The sequence below is a fragment of the Eleutherodactylus coqui genome, chromosome 12 (assembly GCF_035609145.1).
Source record: "Eleutherodactylus coqui strain aEleCoq1 chromosome 12, aEleCoq1.hap1, whole genome shotgun sequence".
NCBI classification, from domain to species: Eukaryota; Metazoa; Chordata; class Amphibia; order Anura; family Eleutherodactylidae; genus Eleutherodactylus; species Eleutherodactylus coqui.
Window position 1 is genome coordinate 13,338,477 of NC_089848.1, and position 25,571 is coordinate 13,364,047.

The 25,571-nt window shown below is 47.5% G+C and overlaps 1 protein-coding gene across 1 annotated transcript in view; it reads left to right on the forward strand.

Annotated features, from left to right (window-relative positions):
- The window catches only part of PDE1C (phosphodiesterase 1C), a 779,225-nt gene that overhangs the window by 195,968 nt on the left and 557,686 nt on the right, over window positions 1-25,571 (forward strand). Inside the window, exon 2 of the mRNA XM_066584468.1 lies at window positions 16,354-16,404. Coding sequence (XP_066440565.1) covers window positions 16,354-16,404 — 51 coding nt within the window. The remainder of the gene's footprint in view (window positions 1-16,353; window positions 16,405-25,571) is intronic.

Sequence of the window (25,571 nt, forward strand, 5' to 3'; positions counted from 1 at the left end):
GCTGTCCTCACTAGGAAGATCACTTTCAGGATCCTCCTCCTCCTCCTCAGGCCATACACGCTGAAAGGATGACAGGCAAGCAGCATGGGTACCCTCAGCAGTGGGCCAAGCTGTCTCTTCCCCCTCCTCCTCATGTTCCTCCCCCTCCTCCTCAACGCGCTGAGATATAGACATGAGGTGCTCTGACTATCCAGCGACATACTGTCTTCCCCCGCCTCTGTTTCCGAGTGCAAAGCATCTGCCTTTATGAGGCAGAAAACTTTTCAAGAGGCATAGCAGAGGAATGGTGACGCTAATGATTGCAGCATCGACGCTCACCATCTGGGTGGACTCCTCAAAGTTTCCAAGGACCTGGCAGATGTCTGCCAACCAGGCCCACTCTTCTGTAAAGAATTGAGGAGGCTGACTCCCACTACGCCGCCCATGTTGGAGTTGGTATTCCACTATAGCTGTACGCTGCTCATAGAGCCTGGCCAACATGTGGAGCGTAGAGTTCCACCGTGTGGGCACGTCGCACAGCAGTCGGTACACTGGCAAATTAAACCGATGTTGCAGGGTCCGCAGGGTGGCAGCGTCCGTCTTGGACTTGCGGAAACGTGCGCTGAGCCGGCGCACCTTTCCAAGCAGCTCTGACAAGCGTGGGTAGCTTTTCAGAAAGCGCTGAACCACCAAATTAAAGACGTGGGCCAGGCATGGCACGTGCGTGAGGCTGCCGAGCTGCAGAGCCGCCACCAGGATACGGCCGTTGTCACACACGACCATGCCCGGTTGGAGGCTCAGCGGCGAAAGCCAGCGGTCGGTCTGCTCTGTCAGACCCTGCAGCAGTTCGTGGGCCGTGTGCATCTTCTCTCCTAAGCTGAGTGGTTTCACCACGGCCTGCTGATGCTTGCCCACCAATGTGCTGCCACGCCGCGCGACACCGACTGCTGACACATCTTGATTGCAAGACAGAGGTTGCGTAGGAGGAGGGTGGTTTAGTGGAGGAAGCATACACCGCCGCAGATACCAGAACCGAGCTGGGGCCCGCAATTCTGGGGGTGGGTAGGACGTGAGCGGTCCCAGGCTCTGACTCGGTCCCAGCCTCCACTAAATTCACCCAATGTGCCGTCAGGGAGATATAGTGGCCCTGCCCGCCTGTGCTTGTCCACGTGTCCGTTGTTAAGTGGACCTTGGCAGTAACTGCGTTGGTGAGGGCGTGTACAATGTTGCGGGAGACGTGGTCGTGCAGGGCTGGGACGGCACATCGGGAAAAGTAGTGGCGACTGGGAACCGAGTAGCGCGGGGCCGCCGCTGCCATCATGTTTTTGAAAGCCTCCGTTTCCACAAGCCTATATGGCAGCATCTCCAGGCTGATCAATTTGGCTATGTGCACGTTCAACGCTTGAGCGTGCGGGTGCGTGGCGGCGTACTTGCGCTTGCGCTCAAACAGTTGCGCTATCGACGGCTGGACGCTGCGCTGAGAGACATTGCTGGATGGGGCCGAGGACAGCGGAGGTGAGGTTGTGGGTGCAGGCCAGGAGACGGTCGTGCCTGTGTCCTGAGAGGGGGGTTGGATCTCAGTGGCAGGTTGGGGCACAGGGGGAGAGGCAGTGGTGCAAACCGGAGGCGGTGAACGGCCTTCGTCCCACCTTGTGGGGTGCTTGGCCATCATATGCCTGCGCATGCTGGTGGTGGTGGCTCCCCGGCTGATCTTGGCGCGACAAACCTTGCACACCACAGTTCGTCAGTCGTCTGCACTCTCAGTGAAAAACTGCCACACCTTTGAGCACCTCGGCCTCTGCAGGGTGGCATGGCGCGAGGGGGCGCTTTGGGAAACAGTTGGTGGATTATTTGGTCTGGCCCTGCCTCTACCCCTGGCCACCGCACTGCCTCTTCCAACCTGCCCTGCTGCTTCACTTGCCTCCCCCTCTGAAGACCCGTCCTCAGTAGGCTTAGCAAACCAGGTGGGGTCAGTCACCTCATCGTCCAGCTGCTCTTCCTCCGAATCCTCTGTGCGCTGCTCCCTCGGACTTACTGCCCTTACTACTACCTCACTGATAGACAACTGTGTCTCATCGTCATCGTCCTCTTCACCCAATGAAAGCTCTTGAGAGAGTTGCCGGAAGTCCCCAGCCTCATCCCCCGGACCCTGGGAACTTTCCAAAAGTTGGGCATCGGTCACGATAAACTCCTCTGGTGGGAGAGGAACCATTGCTGCCCAATCTGGGCAGGGGCCCGAGAACAGTTCCTGGGAGTCTGCCTGCTCCTCAGAATGTGTCATTTTCATGGAGTGAGGAGGCTGGGAGGAAGGGGGAGCAGCAGCTAGAGAATTCAGAGTTGCAGCTGTGGACGGCGTCGAAGACTGGGTGGTCGATAGATTGCTGGATGCACTTTCTGCTATCCACGACAGGACCTGCTCACACTGCTCAGTTTCTAATAAAGGTCTACCGCGTGGACCCATTAATTGTGAGATGAATCTGGGGAGCCCTGATACTTGCCTCTCTCCTAATCCCGCAGCAGTCGGCTGCGATACAGCTGGATCAGGAGCTCGGCCTGTGCCCACACCCTGACTTGGGCCTCCGCGTCCTCGCCCGCGTCCACGTCCTCTAGGCCTACCCCTACCCCTCAGCATAGTGTATTATGAGTAGAGCAGAAACAGAACGCTGTAATTAAATGTGCCGCTTATTGGCCTGTGTTTGGAGGCTGACTTCGCTTACGGAACGCACAGCAGAGCCAGGAAACAATTTTGCGCACGCCTGTAGTGAGACGTAGGTGCGTAGGACCGAGCTAGTGGAATTCACAGCGCAGAAGCAGTCAAGTGGCCAAAGGGCAGTGGTAGGCGTTAAGTATTTTGCTTCAATTTTTTTAAATGGTGAGCTGAAACACCAGACAGATACTGTATGCAGCGTATCTATTGTATACTGTTTTCCTCTGGCGCTATGACAACGGTGATGTAACGGGCACAGCAGAGCCAGGAAACAGTTTTGCGCACGCCTGCAGTGAGACGTAGGTGCGTAGGACTGAGCTAGTGGAATTCACAGCGCAGAAGCAGTCAAGTGGCCAAAGGGCAGTGGTAGGCCTTAAGTATTTTGCTTCGATTGTTTTAAATGGTGAGCTGAAACACCAGACACATACTGTATGCAGCATATATTATGTTTACTGTTTCCCTCTGGCGCTATGACGGCGGTGATGTAACGGGCACAGCAGAGCCAGGAAACAGTTTTGCGCACGCCTGCAGTGAGACGTAGGTGCGTAGGACTGAGCTAGTGGAATTCACAGCGCAGAAGCAGTCAAGTGGCCAAAGGGCAGTGGTAGGCCTTAAGTATTTTGCTTCAATTGTTTTAAATGGTGAGCTGAAACACCAGACACATACTGTATGCAGCATATATTATGTTTACTGTTTCCCTCTGGCGCTATGACGGCGGTGATGTAACGGGCACAGCAGAGCCAGGAAACAATTTTGCGCAAGCCTGCTGTAACGCTTTGCTGCGTATTAATTAGGACTACTACCCCCAGCAGACACACAGTACACTGAGGACGGTCACAGGCAGCCCAAATATATTTTTTTCCCCAAATTTGTTTGAAAAAGCCCACGGCCTATATAGACAGTATATCTCTTTCACCTTTCCCACTGTCCCTGCCTCACCAGTACTGGCCCTATACTATGTACAATGACTGCAGACTGAGGACGCAATGCTCTGCACAGCCGATATACAAAAAAAGTGCAACACTGCTAAAAGCAGCCTCAACAGTACTGCACACGGTCAGATGTGGCCCTAAGAAGGACCGTTGGAGTTCTTGAAGACTAAAATAAGACCTAACACTCTCCCTATAGCAGCTACAGCAAGACAGCACTTTCCCTGATCTATGTCACCATGCATCTGTGGCGAGCCGCGGGCGGGGCAGATTTTATTACTCAGGTGTCACCTGATCTCGCCAGCCACTCACTGCAGGGGGTTGGTATAGGGCTTGAACGTCGCAGGGGGAAGTTGTAATGCCTTCCATGTCTTTCTATTGGCCAGAAAAGCGCGCAAATGTCTCAGAGATGAAAGTGAAAGTAACTCGAACATCGCATGGTGCTCGTCTCGAGTAACGAGTATCTCGAACACCCTAATACTCGAACGAGCATCAAGCTCGGACAAGTACGCTCGCTCATCTCTAATTACTTCCCTCCATTGACTGGCTGTTATGAGCTGCTGCTGCACTTTTAATGTACACAGTAAAAAAGTTCCCTTTTTTTGATGCATGTTTTCCATTGTGTTTAAGCCCTTCCCAGATGTGTTGTGACTGAGGCAGCATGGGTGATATTCCCTACTTGCTCGACAAAATGCAGAGGAAATTTATTCCTAGTTTAATAATAAAAAACAATATACAGTGATACCTTGGGTTAAGAGTGCCTCAGTTTACAAGCTTTTTGACTTGCGAACAGGCTCTCTCCCGAATTTTTGCTCTGATTTAAGAGCAAACACTTGGGTCACAAGCCTTGGTCTCAATGGGGTTGCCGCTGGTGGCCGCATTGAAAGTAATGAGCTGCTGACAACCCCTGTAGTGATTTTCAGGGAAGGGCTTTAAATACAAGCTCTTCCCTGAAAATCTTCCCTAGCTGTAGTAAAAAATATATACTCACCTGTCCGCGGCTGCCGAGGCTCAGGTATGTCTACCGCTGCTTGTTCTCCCAGCATTTTTAATCCCCGCCTGCTGAAAAGCTTCAGGGCAGTGCAGAGAGAACAAGCGGCAGCTAGATGCGCCTGAGCCCTGGCAGACAGGTGAGTATATATATTTATTTTTTTTACTACAGCTTATATTAAAAATGCCCTTCCCTGAAAATCACTGTGGGAGTGCTGGTGTCCTATTGCTTTCAATGGGGCAACGCCATCCCCATTGAAATCAGTGGGAGAGTTTCGTGATACGGAACGGATTAATGTCTTTTCCATTAATTTCAATGGGGAAAATTGATTTGAGTTACGAGTGTTTTGGGTTAAAAGCTCCGTCACGGAACAAATAAAACTCTTAACCCAAGGTACCACTGTAGTAATATTCTAAATATTGTGTTACATCAGTAGTGAACAACCAGCGGCCTGGGGGCCACATGCGGTCTGGCAGCTATAGCCGGCCTCAGTAAATAGTGAGGCTCACAGCATTTGTGACTGTATCTCCCAGAGCCTACTTGGACCCCCAGGTGCATAAAGGGATTTGAGAGAGCACAGGAGAACCCATAGGGATACAGGGGGACTTGAGAAGGCATAGGTGGAGCCATGGGAACAAATGTCTCCCACTGCCAAAGGTAATGCAGTTGCTTTTATTGTAATATGTGTGTACTATTTTAAGACTGTTAAATGCTTGTTTTTCACTCATATGCTGCCTGGCAACACACTCTGTACCCTATTGGCTAGTCAGGTAGCAAGGAGATAGCTGTCCTGTGATTGGAGGATAAGCATGGGTTAGATAGGACGTCACTAAGTAAAGGGGAAATGTCAGACAGACGAGAGGGAGTTGGAGTTGAGTCGTTGAAGAGAGAGGAACAAGAAGTGAAATCAGGAGAGAGAAAAGCCAGTACAGTGAGAAGGAAGAGGTGTGACTACCCGAGAAAGACAAATCAGAGATAGACAAAGCAAAGGAAAGAATATTCCATTTTTGTAACAATAGAAGAAGAAAGAAAAGGAAAGGAAACAGTTTGAGGAACAGTAGCAAAAGAAGGAAGGGCTTTATATTTAAAGTACTGGCTGATATACCCTGCTTCACCCAAGTTAGGGCTTTTACCCACTAGCATGTTTTTAACACTGCGATATGGCTGCATTTTTTTCAATGGGACTTTCTAATGTTAAAATCGCATCGCCCGAAAATCGTAAAAGTACAAACTTGCAATATTTGTGCGATGCGATTTTAACATTAGAAAGTCCCATTGAAAAAAAAACGCAGCGATATCGCAGCGTTAAAAAAAATGCTAGTGGGTAAAAGCCCTTAAAGGGGTTGTCTCGTGAAATCAAGTGGGGTTCAGCACTTCTGTATGGCCATATTAATGCACTTTGTAATGTACATCGTGCATTAATTATGAGCCATACAGAAGTTATTCACTTACCTGCTCCGTTGCTAGCGTCCCCGTCGCCATGGATCCGTCTAAATTCGCTGTCTTCTGGCGTTTTTAGACGCGCTTGCGCAGTCCGGTCTTCTCCCTTGTGAATGGGGCCGCTCGTGCCGGAGAGCTGGTCCTCGTAGCTCCGCCCTGTCACGTGTGCCGATTCCAGCCAATCAGGAGGCTGGAATCGGCAATGGACCGCACAGAGCCCACGGTGCACCATGGGAGAAGACCCGCGGGGCATCATGGGTGAAGATCCCGGCGGCCATCTTGATAAAGGAAGAAAGAAGTCGCCGCAGCGCGGGGATTCGGGTAAGTAATAAACTTTTTTTTTTTAACCCATCCATTGGGTTTGTCTCGCGCCGAACGGGGGGCCTATTGAATAAAAAAAAAAACGTTTCGGGGGGGGAGACAACCCCTTTAATTTGATACAGGTGTTTTGTGCAAACCTGTTTGCACAAAAAATTTTATGAAGTCGCGGTAACTTCAGAGGAAACGAGGAATAAAATATGTATACACATAGAGAAACATTAGATTCTCCTCAGACTGCACGTACCGATGTCCCTCTGCAGAATGTGTCACCCCTCCCACTCTCCTCACTTTTTACCTTAAAGGAAATGCCCCTTTTATTCAAATTTACCCTCAGACAGGAGGTTACAGACACTTCTTAGCCTTAAAGGCATGTTCCATCACTGCAGTTCATGGCCGCTTCCTATTGTATTTTACAGCCTTTCAGTATATACACACAGAGGTCAGTTATATTCTCCTTAGTATATACACATAGAGGTGAGGTAGATTCTCCTCAGTATATACACACAGAGGTGAAGTAGATTCGCCTCAGAATATATACATAGAGGTGAGGTAGATTCTCCACAGAAAATACACATAGAGGAGAGGTAGATTCTCCTCAGTATATACACATAGAGGGTGAGATAGATTCTCATCAGTATATACACATAGAGGTGAGGTAGATTCTCATCAGTATATACACATAGTGGTAAGTTAGAGTCTCCTCAGTATATACACATAGAGGTGAGGTAGATTCTTCTCACTATATACACATAGAGGTGAGGTAGATTTTCCTCAGAATATATACATAAATGTGAGGTAGATTCTTCTCACTATATACACATAGAGGTGTGGTAGATTCCCCTCAGTATTAACACACAGAGGTGAGGTAGATTCTCCTCAGTATATACACATAGAGGTGAGGTAGATTCTCCCCAGTATATACACATAGAGGTCAGTTAGATTCTCCCCAGTATATACACATAGAGATGAGGTAGATTCTCCCCAGTATATACACATAGAGGTGTGGTAGATTCCCCTCAGTATATACACATAAAGGTGAGGTAGATTCTCCTCAGTATATACACATAGAGGTCAGTTAGATTCTCCCCAGTATATACACATAGAGGTGAGGTAGATTCTTCTCAGTATATACACACACAGAGGTGAGGTAGATTCTCCTCAGTATATACACATAGAGGTGAGGTAGATTCTCCTCAGTATATAAACAGAGTGGTGAGGTAGATTCTCCTCAGTATATACACATAGAGGTGAGGTAGATTCTCCTCAGTATATACACATAGAGGTGAGGTAGATTTTCCTCAGAATATATACATAAATGTGAGGTAGATTCTTCTCACTATATACACATAGAGGTGTGGTAGATTCTCCTCAGTATTAACACACAGAGGTGAGGTAGATTCTCCTCAGTATATACACATAGAGGTGAGGTAGATTCTCCCCAGTATATACACATAGAGGTCAGTTAGATTCTCCCCAGTATATACACATAGAGATGAGGTAGATTCTCCCCAGTATATACACATAGAGGTGTGGTAGATTCCCCTCAGTATATACACATGAAGGTGAGGTAGATTCTCCCCAGTATATACACATAGAGGTGAGGTAGATTCTCCCCAGTATATACACATGAAGGTGAGGTAGATTCTCCCCAGTATATACACATAGAGGTGAGGTAGATTCTCCTCAGTATTAACACACAGAGGTGAGGTAGATTCTCCTCAGTATATACACATAGAGGTGAGGTAGATTCTCCCCAGTATATACACATAGAGGTGAGGTAGATTCTCCCCAGTATATACACATGAAGGTGAGGTAGATTCTCCCCAGTATATACACATAGAGGTGAGGTAGATTCTCCTCAGTATTAACACACAGAGGTGAGGTAGATTCCCCTCAGTATATACACATAAAGGTGAGGTAGATTCTCATCAGTAAATACACACAGAGGTCAGTTAGATTCTCCCCAGTATATACACATAGAGATGAGGTAGATTCTCCCCAGTATATACACATAGAGGTGTGGTAGATTCCCCTCAGTATATACACATAAAGGTGAGGTAGATTCTCCTCAGTATATACACATAGAGGTCAGTTAGATTCTCCCCAGTATATACACATAGAGATGAGGCAGATTCTCCCCAGTATATACACATAGAGGTGTGGTAGATTCCCCTCAGTATATACACATGAAGGTGAGGTAGATTCTCCCCAGTATACACACATAGAGGTGAGGTAGATTCTCCTCAGTATACAAATCATTTCCCTAAGCTTTATGGTTTCTGGTTTCTGAGAAAAGAACTATCTCCTGTATCGAGAATTTTCGCATAGGCTTAGAATTGAATAATCAAGTTGGGACCCCTTTACTTCTCCTACTAAGGACCTAAAGAATGGTCCTGCCAAATTTCCTGTTTGTGCAGTACAGATGTGTAGAATCATAGAATGGTAGAGTTAGAAGGGACCTCCAGGGTCATCTGATTCAACCCCCTGCTCAATGCACAATTCAGAAAATCATCCCAGACAGATAATTGTCCAGCCTTTGTCTGAAGACACTTCCATTGAAGAAGAACTCACCACCTCCCGTGGCAACCTGTCCCACTCATTGATCCCCTCACTGTCTAATATCTAATTTAGGTCTCCTCCCTTTCAGTTTCATCCCATTGCTTCTAGTCTTTCCTTGTGCAGATGAGAATAGGGCTGATCCCTCTGCAGTGTGAGCCCTTCAGATATTTGTAGACAGCTATTAAGTCTCCTCTCAGCCTTCTTTTTTGCAAGCTAAACATTCCCAGATCCTTTAACTGTTCCTCATAGGACATGATTTGCAGACCACTTACCATCTTGGTAACTCTTCTCTGAACTTCCAGTTTGTCTATGTCTTTTTTAAAGTGGGGTGCCCAGAACTGGACCCAGTATTTCAGATGAGGTCTGACTAAGGAAGAGTAGAGGGGAATAATGACCTCACGTGATCTAGACTCTATGCTTCTCTTAATACATCCCAGAATTGTGTTTGCCTTTGCCGGTTCCATTCTGGACAGAACTGAACAGCACCAAATGAACCCTATTGACTATAATGGGGTCCGCCCAGCTGCTTGGCTTTTTGGACAGAACAAAGTGCTACATGCCATGCTTTTTCTTTTGGATCTGCTCAGAACCTCCGACCGGAGATTTGGAAGCAGATGTAAAACTGCGCTTACATAGCAAAATACAAACGTATAACGTGTCTGAACCTATCATAGTAGGTGAGTCACCACTGTGGAACCTGCATTTATTAATGTAGTCATTTAACCCATGCAATCTCAGGGTAATTATGTTCGGACACTTGTATTTTGTTATGTAAACTTGCCTTTTTTTATTTACACCTTTTTTGTCTTCTTAAAGCCCGTAACCCACACACAAGCAATGGGTGGCTAGAACAGACACATATAGGAAGGGGATTTGTGGCAGTGCCGTTGCAACCATGCTGTTTTGAAAAGCTGGGTATTTTGTGATACATGTATTTGTACATAATGAAACTGGAGGTAAGGATGGAAACATCGGTTTTAGTAGTACCACATTTACTACATCCATTACTTATAGACCTACCATATATGTGAACGCTCAGTACCATCGAAGGGAAGGCACATTTAATGAGACAGGACCTGTCAGCTTTGCAGACACGTCTGTTAGTAAATAGTTGTATTCTTTAGCATCTTTTCTTAGCATTGTATAGATTCCCTGTTATTCCTACTAGAAAAGTAGGAGCACATTGACAACTGGGCGTTACCACTTTTGGGGTCCCTACACATTCTGACATTGTTCACTCTGTGCTGACAATATCAAACTGTGGAGAGACACCCCCAACTGGTGCACCCAGTTATGATTCTAGTCACCAAGTTATAAAAGTAGTAACAAAGAAATGGTAGAAGGTGGATTTCTAAAAATATGCTTATGTTGTTTAATGGGAAATACAAGTATTAAAACAAAAATGCCTGGAGTGGTGGTCCCCATCCAGGCGTGTACTGGGAGAAGGGTGAAAGTTATGTGTGGAAACTCTCCCACTTTTTTGACACACTGAATCATATGATATCATAGAGGAGTGGTGGCGAACCTATGTCACGCGTGCCAGAGGTGGCATGCAGAGCCCTCCCTGCTGGCACGCGTCGCCATCAGCTGCTCACCACGTTAGTTAATACCGGCAGGGGCCACGTCTCCTCTGCCGGTATTCACACACTACGCTGCTAGTGGCCTTGATCCCTGCGCACACTGTGACGTCAGTGTGCAGCCGGGATCCTCCTCCACCCTCCTCTGACGTCTCCTACTTGGTTCTGCGAGAGCAGGGGGAGGAGGCGTCCAGCAGCACACTGACGTCACAGTGTGTGCCGGGATTATTGAAGAGCAGGGGAGCTTCCACGCAGAGGAGGGGATAAGTATGTGGGTCTCGGGGGGCTCTGTGGAGTGTCACTAATAGTACCGGAGGCTGCTGTGGAGTGTCACTAATAGTACCGGAGGCCGCTGTGGAGTGTCACTATTAGTACCGGAGGCCGCTGTGGAGTGTCACTTTTGGTACCGGAGGCCGCTGTGGAGTGTCACTATTGGTACTGGAGGCCGCTGTGGAGTATCATTATTGGTACCGGAGGCCGCTGTGGAATGTCACTATTGGTACCGGAGGCCGCTCTGGGGTGTCACCATTGGTACCGGAGGCCGCTGTGGAGTATCACTATTGGTACCGGAGGCCGCTGTGGGGTGTCACTATTGGTACCGGAGGCCGCTCTGGGGTGTCACCATTGGTACCGGAGGCCGCTGTGGGGTGTCACTATTGGTACTGGAGGCCACTGTGGGGTGTCACTATTAGTACGAGAGACGCTGTGGGGTGTCACTATTGGTACGAGAGACGCTGTGGGGTGTCACTGTTGGTATTGGAGGCCGCTGTGGGGTGTCACTATTAGTACTGGAGGCCGCGGTGGGGTGTCACTATTAGTACCGGGGGCCGCTGTGGGGTGTCACTATTGGTACTGGAGGCAGCTGTGGGGTGTCACTATTGGTAACGGAGGCCGCTGTGGGGTGTCATGATTAGTACCGGGGGCCGCTGTGGAGTGTCACTATTAGTAACGGGGGCCCTTGTGAAGTGTCACTATTAGTATCGGGGGCCGCTGGGGGGGTAATATTACTGCTGTTGGGGGGGGGGTTAATATTACTGCTGTTGGGGGGGGTTAATATTACTGCTGTTGGGGGGAGGTTAATATTACTGCCGCTGGGGGTGGGTTAATATTACTGCTGCTGGGGGTGGGTGATATTATTGCTGCTGGGGGGGGTTAATATGACTGCTGCTGGGGGGGTATTATTACTGCTGCTGGGGGGGGGGTTAACATTACTGCTGCTGTGGGCTTAATATTACTGCTGCTGGGGATGATGTTGCTGAGGGGTTATTACTAGTGAGGGGGTATATATTACTGTGGGGGTCACTATTACTACTGGGGCAACTGTGGGGGTCGCTATTACTACTGGAGCCACTGTGGGATACCCTGTTAGTACTGTGGCCACTGTGGGGTACCCTGTTAGTACTGTGGCCACTGTGGGGTACCCAGTTACTGCTCCGGCCACTGTGGGGCTCGCTATTACTACTGGGGCCACTGTGGGGCTCGCTATTACTACGGGGCCACTGTGGGGCTTGCTATTACTACTGGGGCCACTGTGGGGCTCGCTATTACTAAGGGGCCACTGTGGGGCTCGCTTTTACTACTGGGGCCACTGTGCGGCTCACTATTACTACTGGGGCCACTGTGGGCTCGCTATTACTACTGGGGCCACTATGAGAGTCACTATTTCTACTGCGACCACTATAGGGGTCATGATTAGGGCTCGTTCACACGGGTGTAAATGTATTTTGGTCGCACAAATACACTGCATATTTGCGCAATCGAAAATCGCTTATGCCTGCATATTTGGGCACGCAAAAAAGAACGCAGATGGGCCCAGTGAAATATTATGCAAATATGCAGTGAATACAGAGGTTTTCTGCGCATTCACCATGTATCTGTGCGGCCCATTCCCTTAAATGGCCTATTGCGGTGCGAGTACGCCACAAAATAGGTCAATCTGTGTGAAAATATACATCATGTGAATGAACTCATTGAAATCAATGGCTTCTATTCACTGCATATTATGTACGCAAATACGCTTGTGTGAACAGGCCCTTATTATACTGTCTTACAATCGGCCCTTTGAAGGTCACCATAAGCCCGATGTGGCCCTCGGTGAAAATGAGTTTGACATCCCTGTCCTACAGCATTAATTGTTATTGTGCACATTAGTACTTCCTGTTCGCAGTCCTCCTGTTCTCTACTACATCTCCCACAATCCTTTGGGCTTCAGTCCTCCTGTTCTCTACTACATCCCCCACAAACCTCTGGGCTTCAGTCCTCCTGTTCTCTACTACATCTCCCACAATCCTGTGGGCTTCAGTCCTCCTGTTCTCTACTACATCTCCCACAATCCTGTGGGCTTCAGTACTCCTGTTCTCTACTACATCTCCCACAGTCCTGTGGGCTTCAGTCCTCCTGTTCTCTACTACATCTCCCACAATCCTGTGGGCTTCAGTCCTCCTGTTCTCTACTACATCTCCCACAATCCTGTGGGCTTCAGTCCTCCTGTTCTCTACTACATCTCCCACAATCCTGTGGGCTTCAGTCCTCCTGTTCTCTACTACATCTCCCACAATCCTGTGGGCTTCAGTCCTCCTGTTCTCTACTACATCTCCCACAATCCTCTGGGCTTCAGTCCTCCTGTTCTCTACTACATCTCCCACAATCCTCTGGGCTTCAGTCCTCCTGTTCTCTACTTCATCTACTTACTACACAGGTGTCAAACACAAGGCCCAAGGCCCGCCGGCTGTGCAGCAAGTTCGCTCCGTGCTGTTGTCAGTATGCGATCCTCTATCTGCTTGTTCTGTCTAGTGCAGACAGTAATAGAGGAGTGCTGATAGAACACTGACAACGGCCGCGGAGGAGGGGAGAGAAGACTGCAGAGAACATAATCTCTGGTGCGAGGAGAGCGGCGCTGAGGAGGAGCAGCTGCAGAGTGAGAGCCTGCTCAGCGCTGAACTCCTCTCACTGTCCCTACCTCTGTTCATGGCTGCAGGCCTGGGAGACATCAGGAGCCCAAGTATGCAGGAGGGCCCCAAGAAGGACTGAGAGCAGCCGGTATACCTGCCTGTGGGACCATATTGGATGCAGGTAAGTATAAAAATGTGTATAAAATGCAGAAGTGTCCTTGTGTGCATGTATGTGTATGTGTGTGTGTGTGTGTGTGTGTATATGTATATATATATATATATATATATATATATATATATATATATATATATATATACACACACTAGCTGATATACCCGGCTTCGCCCGAGTTAATTTGGTACTGGTGTTTATCTGGTGTTCACATGGAAAATCTTATGAAGTCATGGTTACTTTAGAGATACCGGAAAAACATATGTTCACCATTTTGCATAGTTCTCTGCGTTACCCAGGAAACACCACGGGGAGGTAACCATGTGACGTTTCCTTTATATAAAATGACATCAGGAAGTGAGAGAATTAGATTACATACGTAAAATTTGGACTCTTTTGCACTTAGAATTGAATAATCGAGTTGGGACCCATTAACTTTTCCTATTAATGACATAATCAATGCCCGTGTCAAATTTCAAGTTTCTATGACATCAGGAAGCGAGAGAATTAGATTTTGTACGTAAAATGTGGACGCTAATTCTTTTGCGCTTAGAATTGAATAATCGAGTTGGGATCTATTAACTTTTCCTATTTATGACATAATCAATGCTCGTGCCAAATTTCATGTTTCTATGACACCAAGAAGTGAGAGAATTAGATTCCGTACGTAAAATTTAGATGCTAGTTCTTTTGCGCTAGAATTAAATAATCGAGTTGGGACCCATTAACTTTTCCTATTTATGACATATTTAATGCTTATGGCAAATTTCATGTTTCTATGACATTGGAAAGTGAGAGATTTAGATTATGTACGTAAAATTTTGACGCTAATTCTTTTGCACTTAGAATTGAATAATCGAGTTGGGACCCATTAGCTTTTCCTATTTATGACATAATCAATGCTCGTGCCAAATTTCCCGTTTCTATGACACCGGAAAGTGAGAAAATTACATTCTGTGTGTAAAATTTGGACGCTAATTCTTTTGCGCATAGAATTGAATAATCGAGTTGGGACCCATTAGCTTTTCCTATTTATGACATAATCAATGCTCGTGCCAAATTTCCCGTTTCTATGACACCGGAAAGTGAGAAAATTACATTCCGTACGTGAAATTTGGATGCTAATTCTTTTGCGCATAGAATTTAATAATCGAGTTGGGACCCATTAGCTTTTCCTATTTATGACATAGTCAATGCCTGTGCCAAATTACCCGTTTCTATGACACCGGAAAGTGAGAAAATTACATTCCGTGTGTAAAATTTGGACGCTAATTCTTTTGTGCATAGAATTGAATAATCGAGTTGGGACCCATTAGCTTTTCCTATTTATGACATAATCAATGCTCGTGCCAAATTTCCCGTTTCTATGACACCGGAAAGTGAGAGAATTAGATTCCGTACGTAAAATTTGGACGCTAATTATTTTGCACATAGAATTGAATAATCGAGTTGGGACCCATTAGCTTTTCCTATTTATGACATAGTCAATGCCTGTGCCAAATTTCACGTTTCTATGACACCGGAAAGTGAGAGAATTAGATACCGTACGTAAAATTTGGACGCTAATTCTTTTGCGCACAGAATTGAATAATCGAGTTGGGACCCATTAGCTTTTCCTATTTATGACATAATCAATGCTCGTGCCAAATTTCCCGTTTCTATGACACCGGAAAGTGAGAAAATTACATTCCGTACGTAAAATTTGGACGCTAATTCTTTTGCGCATAGAATTGAATAATCGAGTTGGGACCCATTCGCTTTTCCTATTTATGATATAATCAATGCTCGTGCCAAATTTCACGTTTCTATGACACCGGAAAGTGAGAAAAATACATTCCGCACGTAAAATTTGGACACTAATTCTTTTGCGCATAGAATTGAATAATCGAGTTGGGACCCATTAGCTTTTCCTATTTATGACATAATCAATGCTCGTGCCAAATGTTACGTTTCTATGACATTGGGAAGTGAGAGATTTAGATTATGTACGTTAAATTTCGACGCCAATTCTTTTGCGTTAGATTTGAATAATCGAGTTGGGACACAATTAATTTTCCTATTTTGGAGATAATCTATGCTTCTGCCAAATTTCATGTTTCCACGACATCGGGAAGTTGGAGAACTTTTGGCGAGTCAGTCAGTGAGTCAGTCAGTGAGTGAGTGAGTCAGTCAGTGAGGGCTTTCAGCTTTATATATATGATATATATATGTGTGTGTGTGCCCTGGCCACTATGGGGGACCTTATTACCAATTGGGCAACTATAGGGTTCACTTTTACTATACTGTCTTACAATTAGAATCGGCCCTTTGAAGGCTGATGTGGCCCTCGGGGAAAATGAGTTTGACACCCCTGATCTACTACAATCCTGTGGGCTTCAGTCCTGTTCTCTACTACATTTCCCACAATCCTCTGGGTTTTAGTCCTTCTGTTCTCTACTACATCTCCCACAGTCCTCCTGTTCTCTACTACATCTCCCACAATCCTCTGGGCTGCAGTTCCACCTGTTTACTCTGTATCCTCCTTCCACCATAGCTCACGAATACTACATCCCACTATCTAAACCAATGCTGGTCGTATAGCTCCTCTCATTGTCTCGCGGAGCTGAATGAGAGGTCGAGCTTGTATCACTGCCACCAGTTATAGCCGCCATATATAGAATCTGCTATAATGAATTGCCTGTCAGTTTCAGTTCTTCACTGCTGCTGTTATATAAATATGTGCTATATATTTTATTGCCTATCTACACATTTGCTGCAATTATATATTTCTCTTTTTTTTGTTTGCAGTTGCAAATGAAGCTGGTGACAAAAATGCAAGACCTCTGGCGAGATTTGCACGTAAGTGGGTAACAACCGCTATAACACAAAGCTTATATAGCAAAATTGTAACATATAATCTCATATGAAACATTTTGGGGTTTTGTTTAGGTATTTTAGGCAACATAGAATTTGAAATGATGGAATTCGATGCTATAGCGGAACTTTATAAAGAATTTTAGATCGGATAATGGCATTAAAAAGCCACAGAATTTTGTGCTAGCCTTGTTTTTGCAAAAATGTGATGACTTTTTGATTTCTATGGTATTCTACAACACTTTCCTGAAAAGGTGGGCAGTCTGCACAAACCAACACATTTATGTATACAGACATCTATGCCAGATGTTACCTGACTTGTAAATACAAGAAATCGGTGTGGCCGTGTCCATCTCCAAATATTGGGCGCTTTGTGCAGTCGGGGAATATTATATGAGCCCAGTCTATGAAATGGAACATTCAAATGTTCGCTGCTTGGCACATTCCACTGTGTGAACAGGGAAGTGTGCAGTCAACCAATGATAGCAGAACGGGAACGAATGATCATAGTAATGATCGTTGGTCCCCATAAAGCTGAGCTGCCTTGTGTGGATGGCTTAAATGAGCACCAATCAACATGTATCATTTAAAAGGCTCCATAGATGCTGCATTCAATGGCGACTGCGGCATCTAAGTGGTTAGACAGATAGATGGGGCGTTCTCTGTCAGATGAATGACGGGTTGTTTTCATAACAGCTGAGGGCCTAGTAAAGACCCCCAAGTCTAATCATTCAAATGTCACACTATTTATCCTCCAGAATTTTCTTGTACCCTCTTTGCCCAAAGCAAAGGTATAAAAAGTGACCAACAAGTCCTATGTGCCAAGATACTAACCCTCACAGCTCCATCCTCGCTAAAATTAAAATAAAAACATTTGTTTCAAAATATAGTGAGACAGACAAAAAATCTTTAGCTATTTTTTTCTCTATAATTCTATATAAGTTTGGAATTGCTGTCATTGTTCTCAGCTGCAGAATAACATGTCATTTTTACCAAACCCGAAAAACCGATCGTGGAATTGTCTCTTTTCCTATTGCATCACGCAATATTTTTAAGTTTCTCAATACAGTCTATATAACATTAAATTGTGCCATTAAAAAAATACAACATTGCTGAGACCTCCACCGATCCCAGGAATGCGGGTCCCAATTCCCCTCTCCTGCTCACTACATCCCCTCACAATAATGTGGCAATTTAACTTCTTCTCAACTGCTGACAGTAAATTTGCATCGCTGCTGCCTGGACTGTGTCCAGCAGCGACGTACATTTTTGTTAGGGACTCTTCCAGTAATCACGACCCCCCCTCACAGTGGGTAAAACAACCTAAACAGGCAGTTACTAACAGCCTGGTTGGATGCTGTCATCAGGACTCAGTTTGTTTAGGTCCCGATGATGTCATCACTGACAGCCAATCACAGCGCTGACCGGGAAGGTTTGCAGACATTTGTGGCATGTCAATACTGTGATCAGTGTCTCTCTCTTTTTACCTCTGCTCACCTTTCAGTGTGAGATTAGAATAAAGATAAAAATATAGTATGTAAAACGTGCACAAATTAACCCCTTCCACACATTAACGCCTTCTAGTACAATCACCTATACTATTTAATCAGTATAGGTGATTGTATAGTAGAGAGTTAATTTTTAATAACATCTTAAAATAAATTACAATTATAATGGCGCATTCACACGCAAAAACTCATGAATGGGCAATGTTTTATATGCACAGTGCATTAAAAAATTGCCTTTTCACTGGAGCTGCTGCGCTTGGAAAAGCGCAGCAGCTCCAGGAAGAGGGAGAAGAAGCCCTAAAGGGCTTCGGGATTTCCTCACAGCAGGGAGATAGCAGAGTTATGGGGTGGGGGTGGGGGGTTCCCCATAGCAGGGGGAGACGAAGCAGGACTATGGGCTAATCTCCCATAGCTCTGCACTCTCTCCCTACTATAGGGAAATCCATAGTCCCGTTCTGTCTTTCCTTGTTATGGGGATCCCCAAGGAAAATCCCTATAGCGCAGAGAGGAGGTTGTGGCTATAGGGCTTCCCCCAGTATTCCCCATAGCAAACCATTTAAAAGGTGCTGCCCAGAAGCAACTTTTAAATGTCCTGTTGAAAAATCCTGTTAGTCCCGTCAGGAATTAACGGAACCTTCAGGCAGTCCCCTCATCCCCGGGAGTTTACAGCGGGGCATTTAAAAGATGCATACCTGAGGGACACTATTACCGTGAGAGGGTACCTGAGGGACACTATCACCGTGAGAGGGTACCTGAGGGACACTATCACCGTGAGAGGGTACCTGAGGGACACTATCACCGTGAGAGGGTACCTGAGGGACACTATCACCGTGAGAGGGTACCTGAGGGACACTATCACCGTGAGAGGGTACCTGAGGGACACTATCACCGTGAGAGGGTACCTGAGGGACACTATCACCGTGAGAGGGTACCTGAGGGACACTATCACCGTGAGAGGGTACCTGAGGGACACTATCACTGTGAGAGGGTACCGTGAAAGGGTACCTGAGGGAAACTATTACCGTGAGAGGGTAGCTGACGGATACTATTACCGTGAGAGGGTAACTGAAGGAAACTATTACCGTGAGAGGGTACCTGAGGGATACTATTACCGTGAGACGGTACCTGAGGGATACTATTACCGTGAGACGGTACCTGAGGGATACTATTACCGTGAGAGGGTAGCTGAGGGATACTATTACCGGGAGAGGGTAGCTGAGGGAAACTATTACCGGGAGAGGGTAGCTGAGGGATACTATTACCGGGAGAGGGTAGCTGAGGGATACTATTACCGGGAGAGGGTAGCTGAGGGATACTATTACCGGGAGAGGGTAGCTGAGGGATACTATTACCGGGAGAGGGTAGCTGAGGGATACTATTACCGGGAGAGGGTAGCTGAGGGATACTATTACCGGGAGAGGGTAGCTGAGGGATACTATTACCGGGAGAGGGTAGCTGAGGGATACTATTACCGGGAGAGGGTAGCTGAGGGATACTATTACCGGGAGAGGGTAGCTGAGGGATACTATTACCGGGAGAGGGTAGCTGAGGGATACTATTACCGGGAGAGGGTACCTGACGGATACTATTACCGGGAGAGGGTACCTGACGGATACTACTACCATGAGAGGGTACCTGAGGGATACTATTACCGTGAGAGGGTACTTGAGGGTACCGTGAGAGGGTACCAGAGGGATACTATTACCGTGAGAGGATACCTGAGGGTACCGTGAGAGGGTACCTGAGGGAAACTATTACCGTGTGAGGGTAGCTGAGGGATACTATTACCGTGAAAGGGTACTTGAGGGTACCGTGAAAGGGTACCTGAGGGAAACTATTACAGTGAGAGGGTAGCTGAGGGATACTATTACCGTGAGAGGGTACCTGAGGGATACTATTACCGTGAGAGGGTACCTGAGAGATACGATTCCCGTGAGAGGGGACCTGAGGGATACGATTCCCGTGAGAGGGGACCTGAGGGATACGATTCCCGTGAGAGGGGACCTGAGGGATACGATTCCCGTGAGAGGGGACCTGAGGGATACGATTCCCGTGAGAGGGGACCTGAGGGATACGATTCCCGTGAGAGGGGACCTGAGGGATACGATTCCCGTGAGAGGGGACCTGAGGGATACGATTCCCGTGAGAGGGGACCTGAGGGATACGATTCCCGTGAGAGGGGACCTGAGGGATACGATTCCCGTGAGAGGGGACCTGAGGGATACGATTCCCGTGAGAGGGGACCTGAGGGATACGATTCCCGTGAGAGGGGACCTGAGGGATACTATTCCCGTGAGAGGGGACCTGAGGGATACTATTCCCGTGAGAGGGGACCTGAGGGATACTATTCCCGTGAGAGGGGACCTGAGGGATACTATTCCCGTGAGAGGGGACCTGAGGGATACTATTCCCGTGAGAGGGGACCTGAGGGATACTATTCCCGTGAGAGGGGACCTGAGGGATACTATTCCCGTGAGAGGGGACCTGAGGGATACTATTCCCGTGAGAGGGTACCTGAGGGATACTATTACCGTGAGAGGGTAGCTGAGGGATACTATTACTGTGAGAGGGTGCATGAGGGATACTATTACCGTGAGAGGGTACATGAGGGATACTATTACCGTGAGAGGGTACATGAGGGATACTATTACCGTGAAAGGGTACCTGAGGGATACTATTACTGTGAAAGGGTGCCTGAGGGAAACTATTACCGTGAGAGGGTAGCTGAGGGATACTATTACCGTGAAAGGTTACCTGAGGGATAATATTACCGTGAAAGGGTACCTGATGGGACCGTGAGAGGGTACCTGAGGGATACTATTACCGTGAGAGTGTACCTGAGGGATACTATTACCGTGAGAGGGCACCTGAGGGTACCAGAGGGATACTATTACCGTGAGAGGGTACCTGAGGGTACAGTGAGAGGGTACCAGAGGGATACTATTACCGTGAGAGGGTACGGTGAGAGGGTACCTGAGGGAAACTATTACCGTGAGAGGGTAGCTGAGGGATACTATTACCGTGAAAGGGTACTTGAGGGTACCGTGAAAGGGTACCTGAGAGAAACTATTACCGTGAGAGGGTAGCTGAGGGATACTATTACCGTGAGAGGGTACCGTGAAAGGGTACCTGAGGGAAACTATTACCGTGAGAGGGTACCTGAGGGATACTATTACCGTGAGAGGGTACCGTGAAAGGGTACCTGAGGGAAACTACTACCGTGAGAGGGTAGCTGAGGGATACTATTCCCGTGAGAGGGTACCTGAGGGATACTATTCCCGTGAGAGGGTACCTGAGGGATACTATTCCCGTGAGAGGGTACCTGAGGAATACTATTCCCGTGAGAGGGTACCTGAGGGATACTATTCCCGTGAGAGGGTACTTGAGGGATACTATTCCCGTGAGAGGGTAGCTGAGGGATACTATTCCCGTGAGAGGGTAGCTGAGGGATACTATTCCCGTGAGAGGGTAGCTGAGGGATACTATTCCCGTGAGAGGGTAGCTGAGGGATACTATTACCGTGAGAGGGTAGCTGAGGGATACTATTACCGTGAGAGGGTAGCTGAGGGATACTATTACCGTGAGAGGGTAGCTGAGGGATACTATTACCGTGAGAGGGTAGCTGAGGGATACTATTACCGTGAGAGGGTAGCTGAGGGATACTATTACCGTGAGAGGGTAGCTGAGGGATACTATTACCGTGAGAGGGTAGCTGAGGGATACTATTACCGTGAGAGGGTAGCTGAGGGATACTATTCCCGTGAGAGGGTACCTGAGGGTACCGTGAGAGGGTACCTGAGGGATACTATTACCGTGAAAGGGTACCTGAGGGATACTATTACCGTGAAAGGGTACCTGAGGGATACTATTACCGTGAGAGGGTACCTGAGGGATACTATTGCCGTGCGAGGGTACCTGAGGGATACTATTACCATGAGAGGGTACCTGAGGGATACTATTACCGTGAGAGGGTAGCTGAGGGATACTATTACCGTGAGAGGGTACCGTGAAAGGGTACCTGAGGGAAACTATTACCGTGAGAGGGTACCTGAGGGATACTATTACCGTGAGAGGGTACCGTGAAAGGGTACCTGAGGGAAACTATTCCCGTGAGAGGGTAGCTGAGGGATACTATTCCCGTGAGAGGGTACCTGAGGGATACTATTCCCGTGAGAGGGTACCTGAGGGATACTATTCCCGTGAGAGGGTACCTGAGGGATACTATTCCCGTGAGAGGGTACCTGAGGGATACTATTCCCGTGAGAGGGTACCTGAGGGATACTATTCCCGTGAGAGGGTAGCTGAGGGATACTATTACCGTGAGAGGGTAGCTGAGGGATACTATTACCGTGAGAGGGTAGCTGAGGGATACTATTACCGTGAGAGGGTAGCTGAGGGATACTATTACCGTGAGAGGGTACCTGAGGGATACTATTACCGTGAGAGGGTACCTGAGGGATACTATTACCATGAGAGGGTACCTGAGGGATACTATTACCGTGAGAGGGTAGCTGAGGGATACTATTACCGTGAGAGGGTACCGTGAAAGGGTACCTGAGGGAAACTATTACCGTGAGAGGGTACCTGAGGGATACTATTACCGTGAGAGGGTACCGTGAAAGGGTACCTGAGGGAAACTATTCCTGTGAGAGGGTAGCTGAGGGATACTATTCCCGTGAGAGGGTACCTGAGGGATACTATTCCCGTGAGAGGGTACCTGAGGGATACTATTCCCGTGAGAGGGTACCTGAGGGATACTATTCCCGTGAGAGGGTACCTGAGGGATACTATTCCCGTGAGAGGGTACCTGAGGGATACTATTCCCGTGAGAGGGTAGCTGAGGGATACTATTACCGTGAGAGGGTAGCTGAGGGATACTATTACCGTGAGAGGGTAGCTGAGGGATACTATTACCGTGAGAGGGTACCTGAGGGATACTATTACCGTGAGAGGGTACCTGAGGGATACTATTACCGTGAGAGGGTAGCTGAGGGATACTATTCCCGTGAAAGGGTACCTGAGGGTACCGTGAGAGGGTACCTGAGGGATACTATTACCGTGAGAGGGTACCTGAGGGATACTATTGCCGTGAAAGGGTACCTGAGGGATACTATTACCGTGAGAGGGTACCTGAGGGATACTATTACCGTGAGAGGGTACCTGAGGGATACTATTACCGTGAGAGGGTACCTGAGGGATACTATTACCGTGAGAGGGTACCTGAGGGATACTATTACCGTGAGAGGGTACCTGAGGGATACTATTACCGTGAGAGGGTACCTGAGGGATACTATTACCGTGAGAGGGTACCTGAGGGATACTATTACCGTGAGAGGGTACCTGAGGCATACTATTACCGTGAGAGGGTACCTGAGGGATACTATTACCGTGAGAGGGTACCTGAGGGATACTATTACCGTGAGAGGTTAGCTGAGGGATACTATTTCTGTAAGACGGTACCTGAGGGATACTATTACCGTGAAAGGGTCCCTGAGGGTACCGTGAGAGGGTACCTGAGGGAAACTATTACCGTGAGAGGGTAGCTGAGGGATACTATTACCGTGAAAGGGTACTTGAGGGTACCGTGAAAGGGTACCTGAGGGAAACTATTACCGTGAAAGGGTACCTGAGGGAAACTATTACTGTGAGAGGGTGCCTGAGGGAAACTATTACCTCGAGGGGGTGCCCGAAGGAAACTATTACCGCGAGGGGGTGCCCGCGGGGAAACTATTACCGCGAGGGGGTGCCCGCGGGGAAACTATTACCGCGAGGGGGTGCCCGCGGGGAAACTATTACCGCGAGGGGGTGCCCGCGGGGAAACTATTACCGCGAGGGGGTGCCCGCGGGGAAACTATTGCCGCGAGGGGGTGCCCGCGTTAAAAGTATTACCGCGAGGGGGTGCCCCCGGGGAAAGTATTACCGCGAGGGGGTGCCCGCGGGGAAACTATTACCGCGAGGGGGTGCCCGAGGGATACGATTACCGCGAGGGGTGTAGGAGAGTCAGCTGAGGTAGAACGTGGGGCTGCTGTGTGAGCAGCAGTCAGAGACCAAGACAGGCAGATATAGTCCATACAGGCTTGGCCTGCGTTTATTAAAAGGCTCAAAACATAGGCTTGGCTTCAGGCATAAACAAAATCCTGCTTCTCCAGCAGAGTTGTTTCCTAACAATACGGCACGGCTAGCTGCAGCCGCACGAACATATGGCATTGCACAGAAGTCCAGTTTGTCCCTTGGTCAGGGATAGGCATCCCTTGAGACCAGCAGCTTCCAGCGTACTTAGCTGCACCCGGCCTCAACTCAGTCTGCATCTTTGCAGACTTTATGGACTAGGTAATTACCCAGCCTCTGCACCTGAGGAGCTTGCCTCCCCATAATAAGACCTGGAGTGGAGGGAGTGGAATTGACAGCCCTACGACCGAGCCTGCCATCCATTCTAAAACAAGTTTTACACAAACATGTCCAGCAACTACTTTTGCTGGAGACCACGTCACCCCCCTGGTTTTTCCCACACGGACTCGCTTCAAACCAAATAGGGGTAATGTCAAGGATTAACCCCTTCAGTGTCTCACAGGGGGTTCTTGAGAGACACTATTACTGTGAGGGGGTACGTGAAGGATATAATTACTGTGAGGAGGTCATTGAACGGCTCTCTTATGGAATACGAAGGGCATTGTTTTGCATAAACAGGGCCTGACCTGGCATAAAAATGGGTTGCGGTGCGGTTTGTGCACCACTACAGTTGTCCCTCTTTTAATTGTTCAAAAGTTGGGCGTTTTGGCTGTATGGTGTGGAGTTGCAGTATTTACTGCTTCATAACCATTCATACTTGCTGTACTTATTTGTGTATCACCTGTATTGTTTTTTGGTATGGTGTAATTTTTCAGCTTTCATTGCTTTCTATGGGAGGAATAAGCTGCCATATAGCATTTGATGGGGTACGCTCCATCTTTTTGTCATACAGTGGCATAGAGCCAGGGGTGTATTTTATTTCAGTTTGGCACAAGAGAAAAGTTTACCTGGGCTTAATGTTTTTGCTATTCCTGTTTGTAACTTATGTACCAAATGTGTCCACCAGGTGGCAATAAAAGACTTCAGGTAAAAAGACCTCAGCAATATAGGACATTACGGGTAACGGGAAGAGTGAATGTAACGCTGTTAGCCTGCTTTTGATGGTTGCAGAAATAGAAACACCTCTTAAAAGTGGACTTTATTTACTCTCCACAACATAATGTCTCATAACACAAAGATTTCTCTCAGTTTCCAAAGTACAAATAAATGAATTTATTTACTTAAATTTACCTGCATTTCCTTAAATGACTGCATATACACATTTTTTGGTACTCAGTGACTTTATTTGGGGCTCCTTCATATGAGTGTATGCGCAATTACGCATAACTCAGCGCAAGGTATTTGCGCCATGAACGAGTCTTTTTTGTGCGCGAATCGGCGTATTTTAATGTACTTTTTCTGAGCACAAGACAAGTTTCTATTTTTTGTATGCGAGACACAACCACACCCCTGTATAAATGGCAATATAGCCTGATGAGTTCCTGCAGAATTGCCCAGCGTATTGCTCATCTCTTTGCGCATTGCATACACATTTGCCCCCCCCCCCCCCCCCCCACACACACACTGAATTTGTCA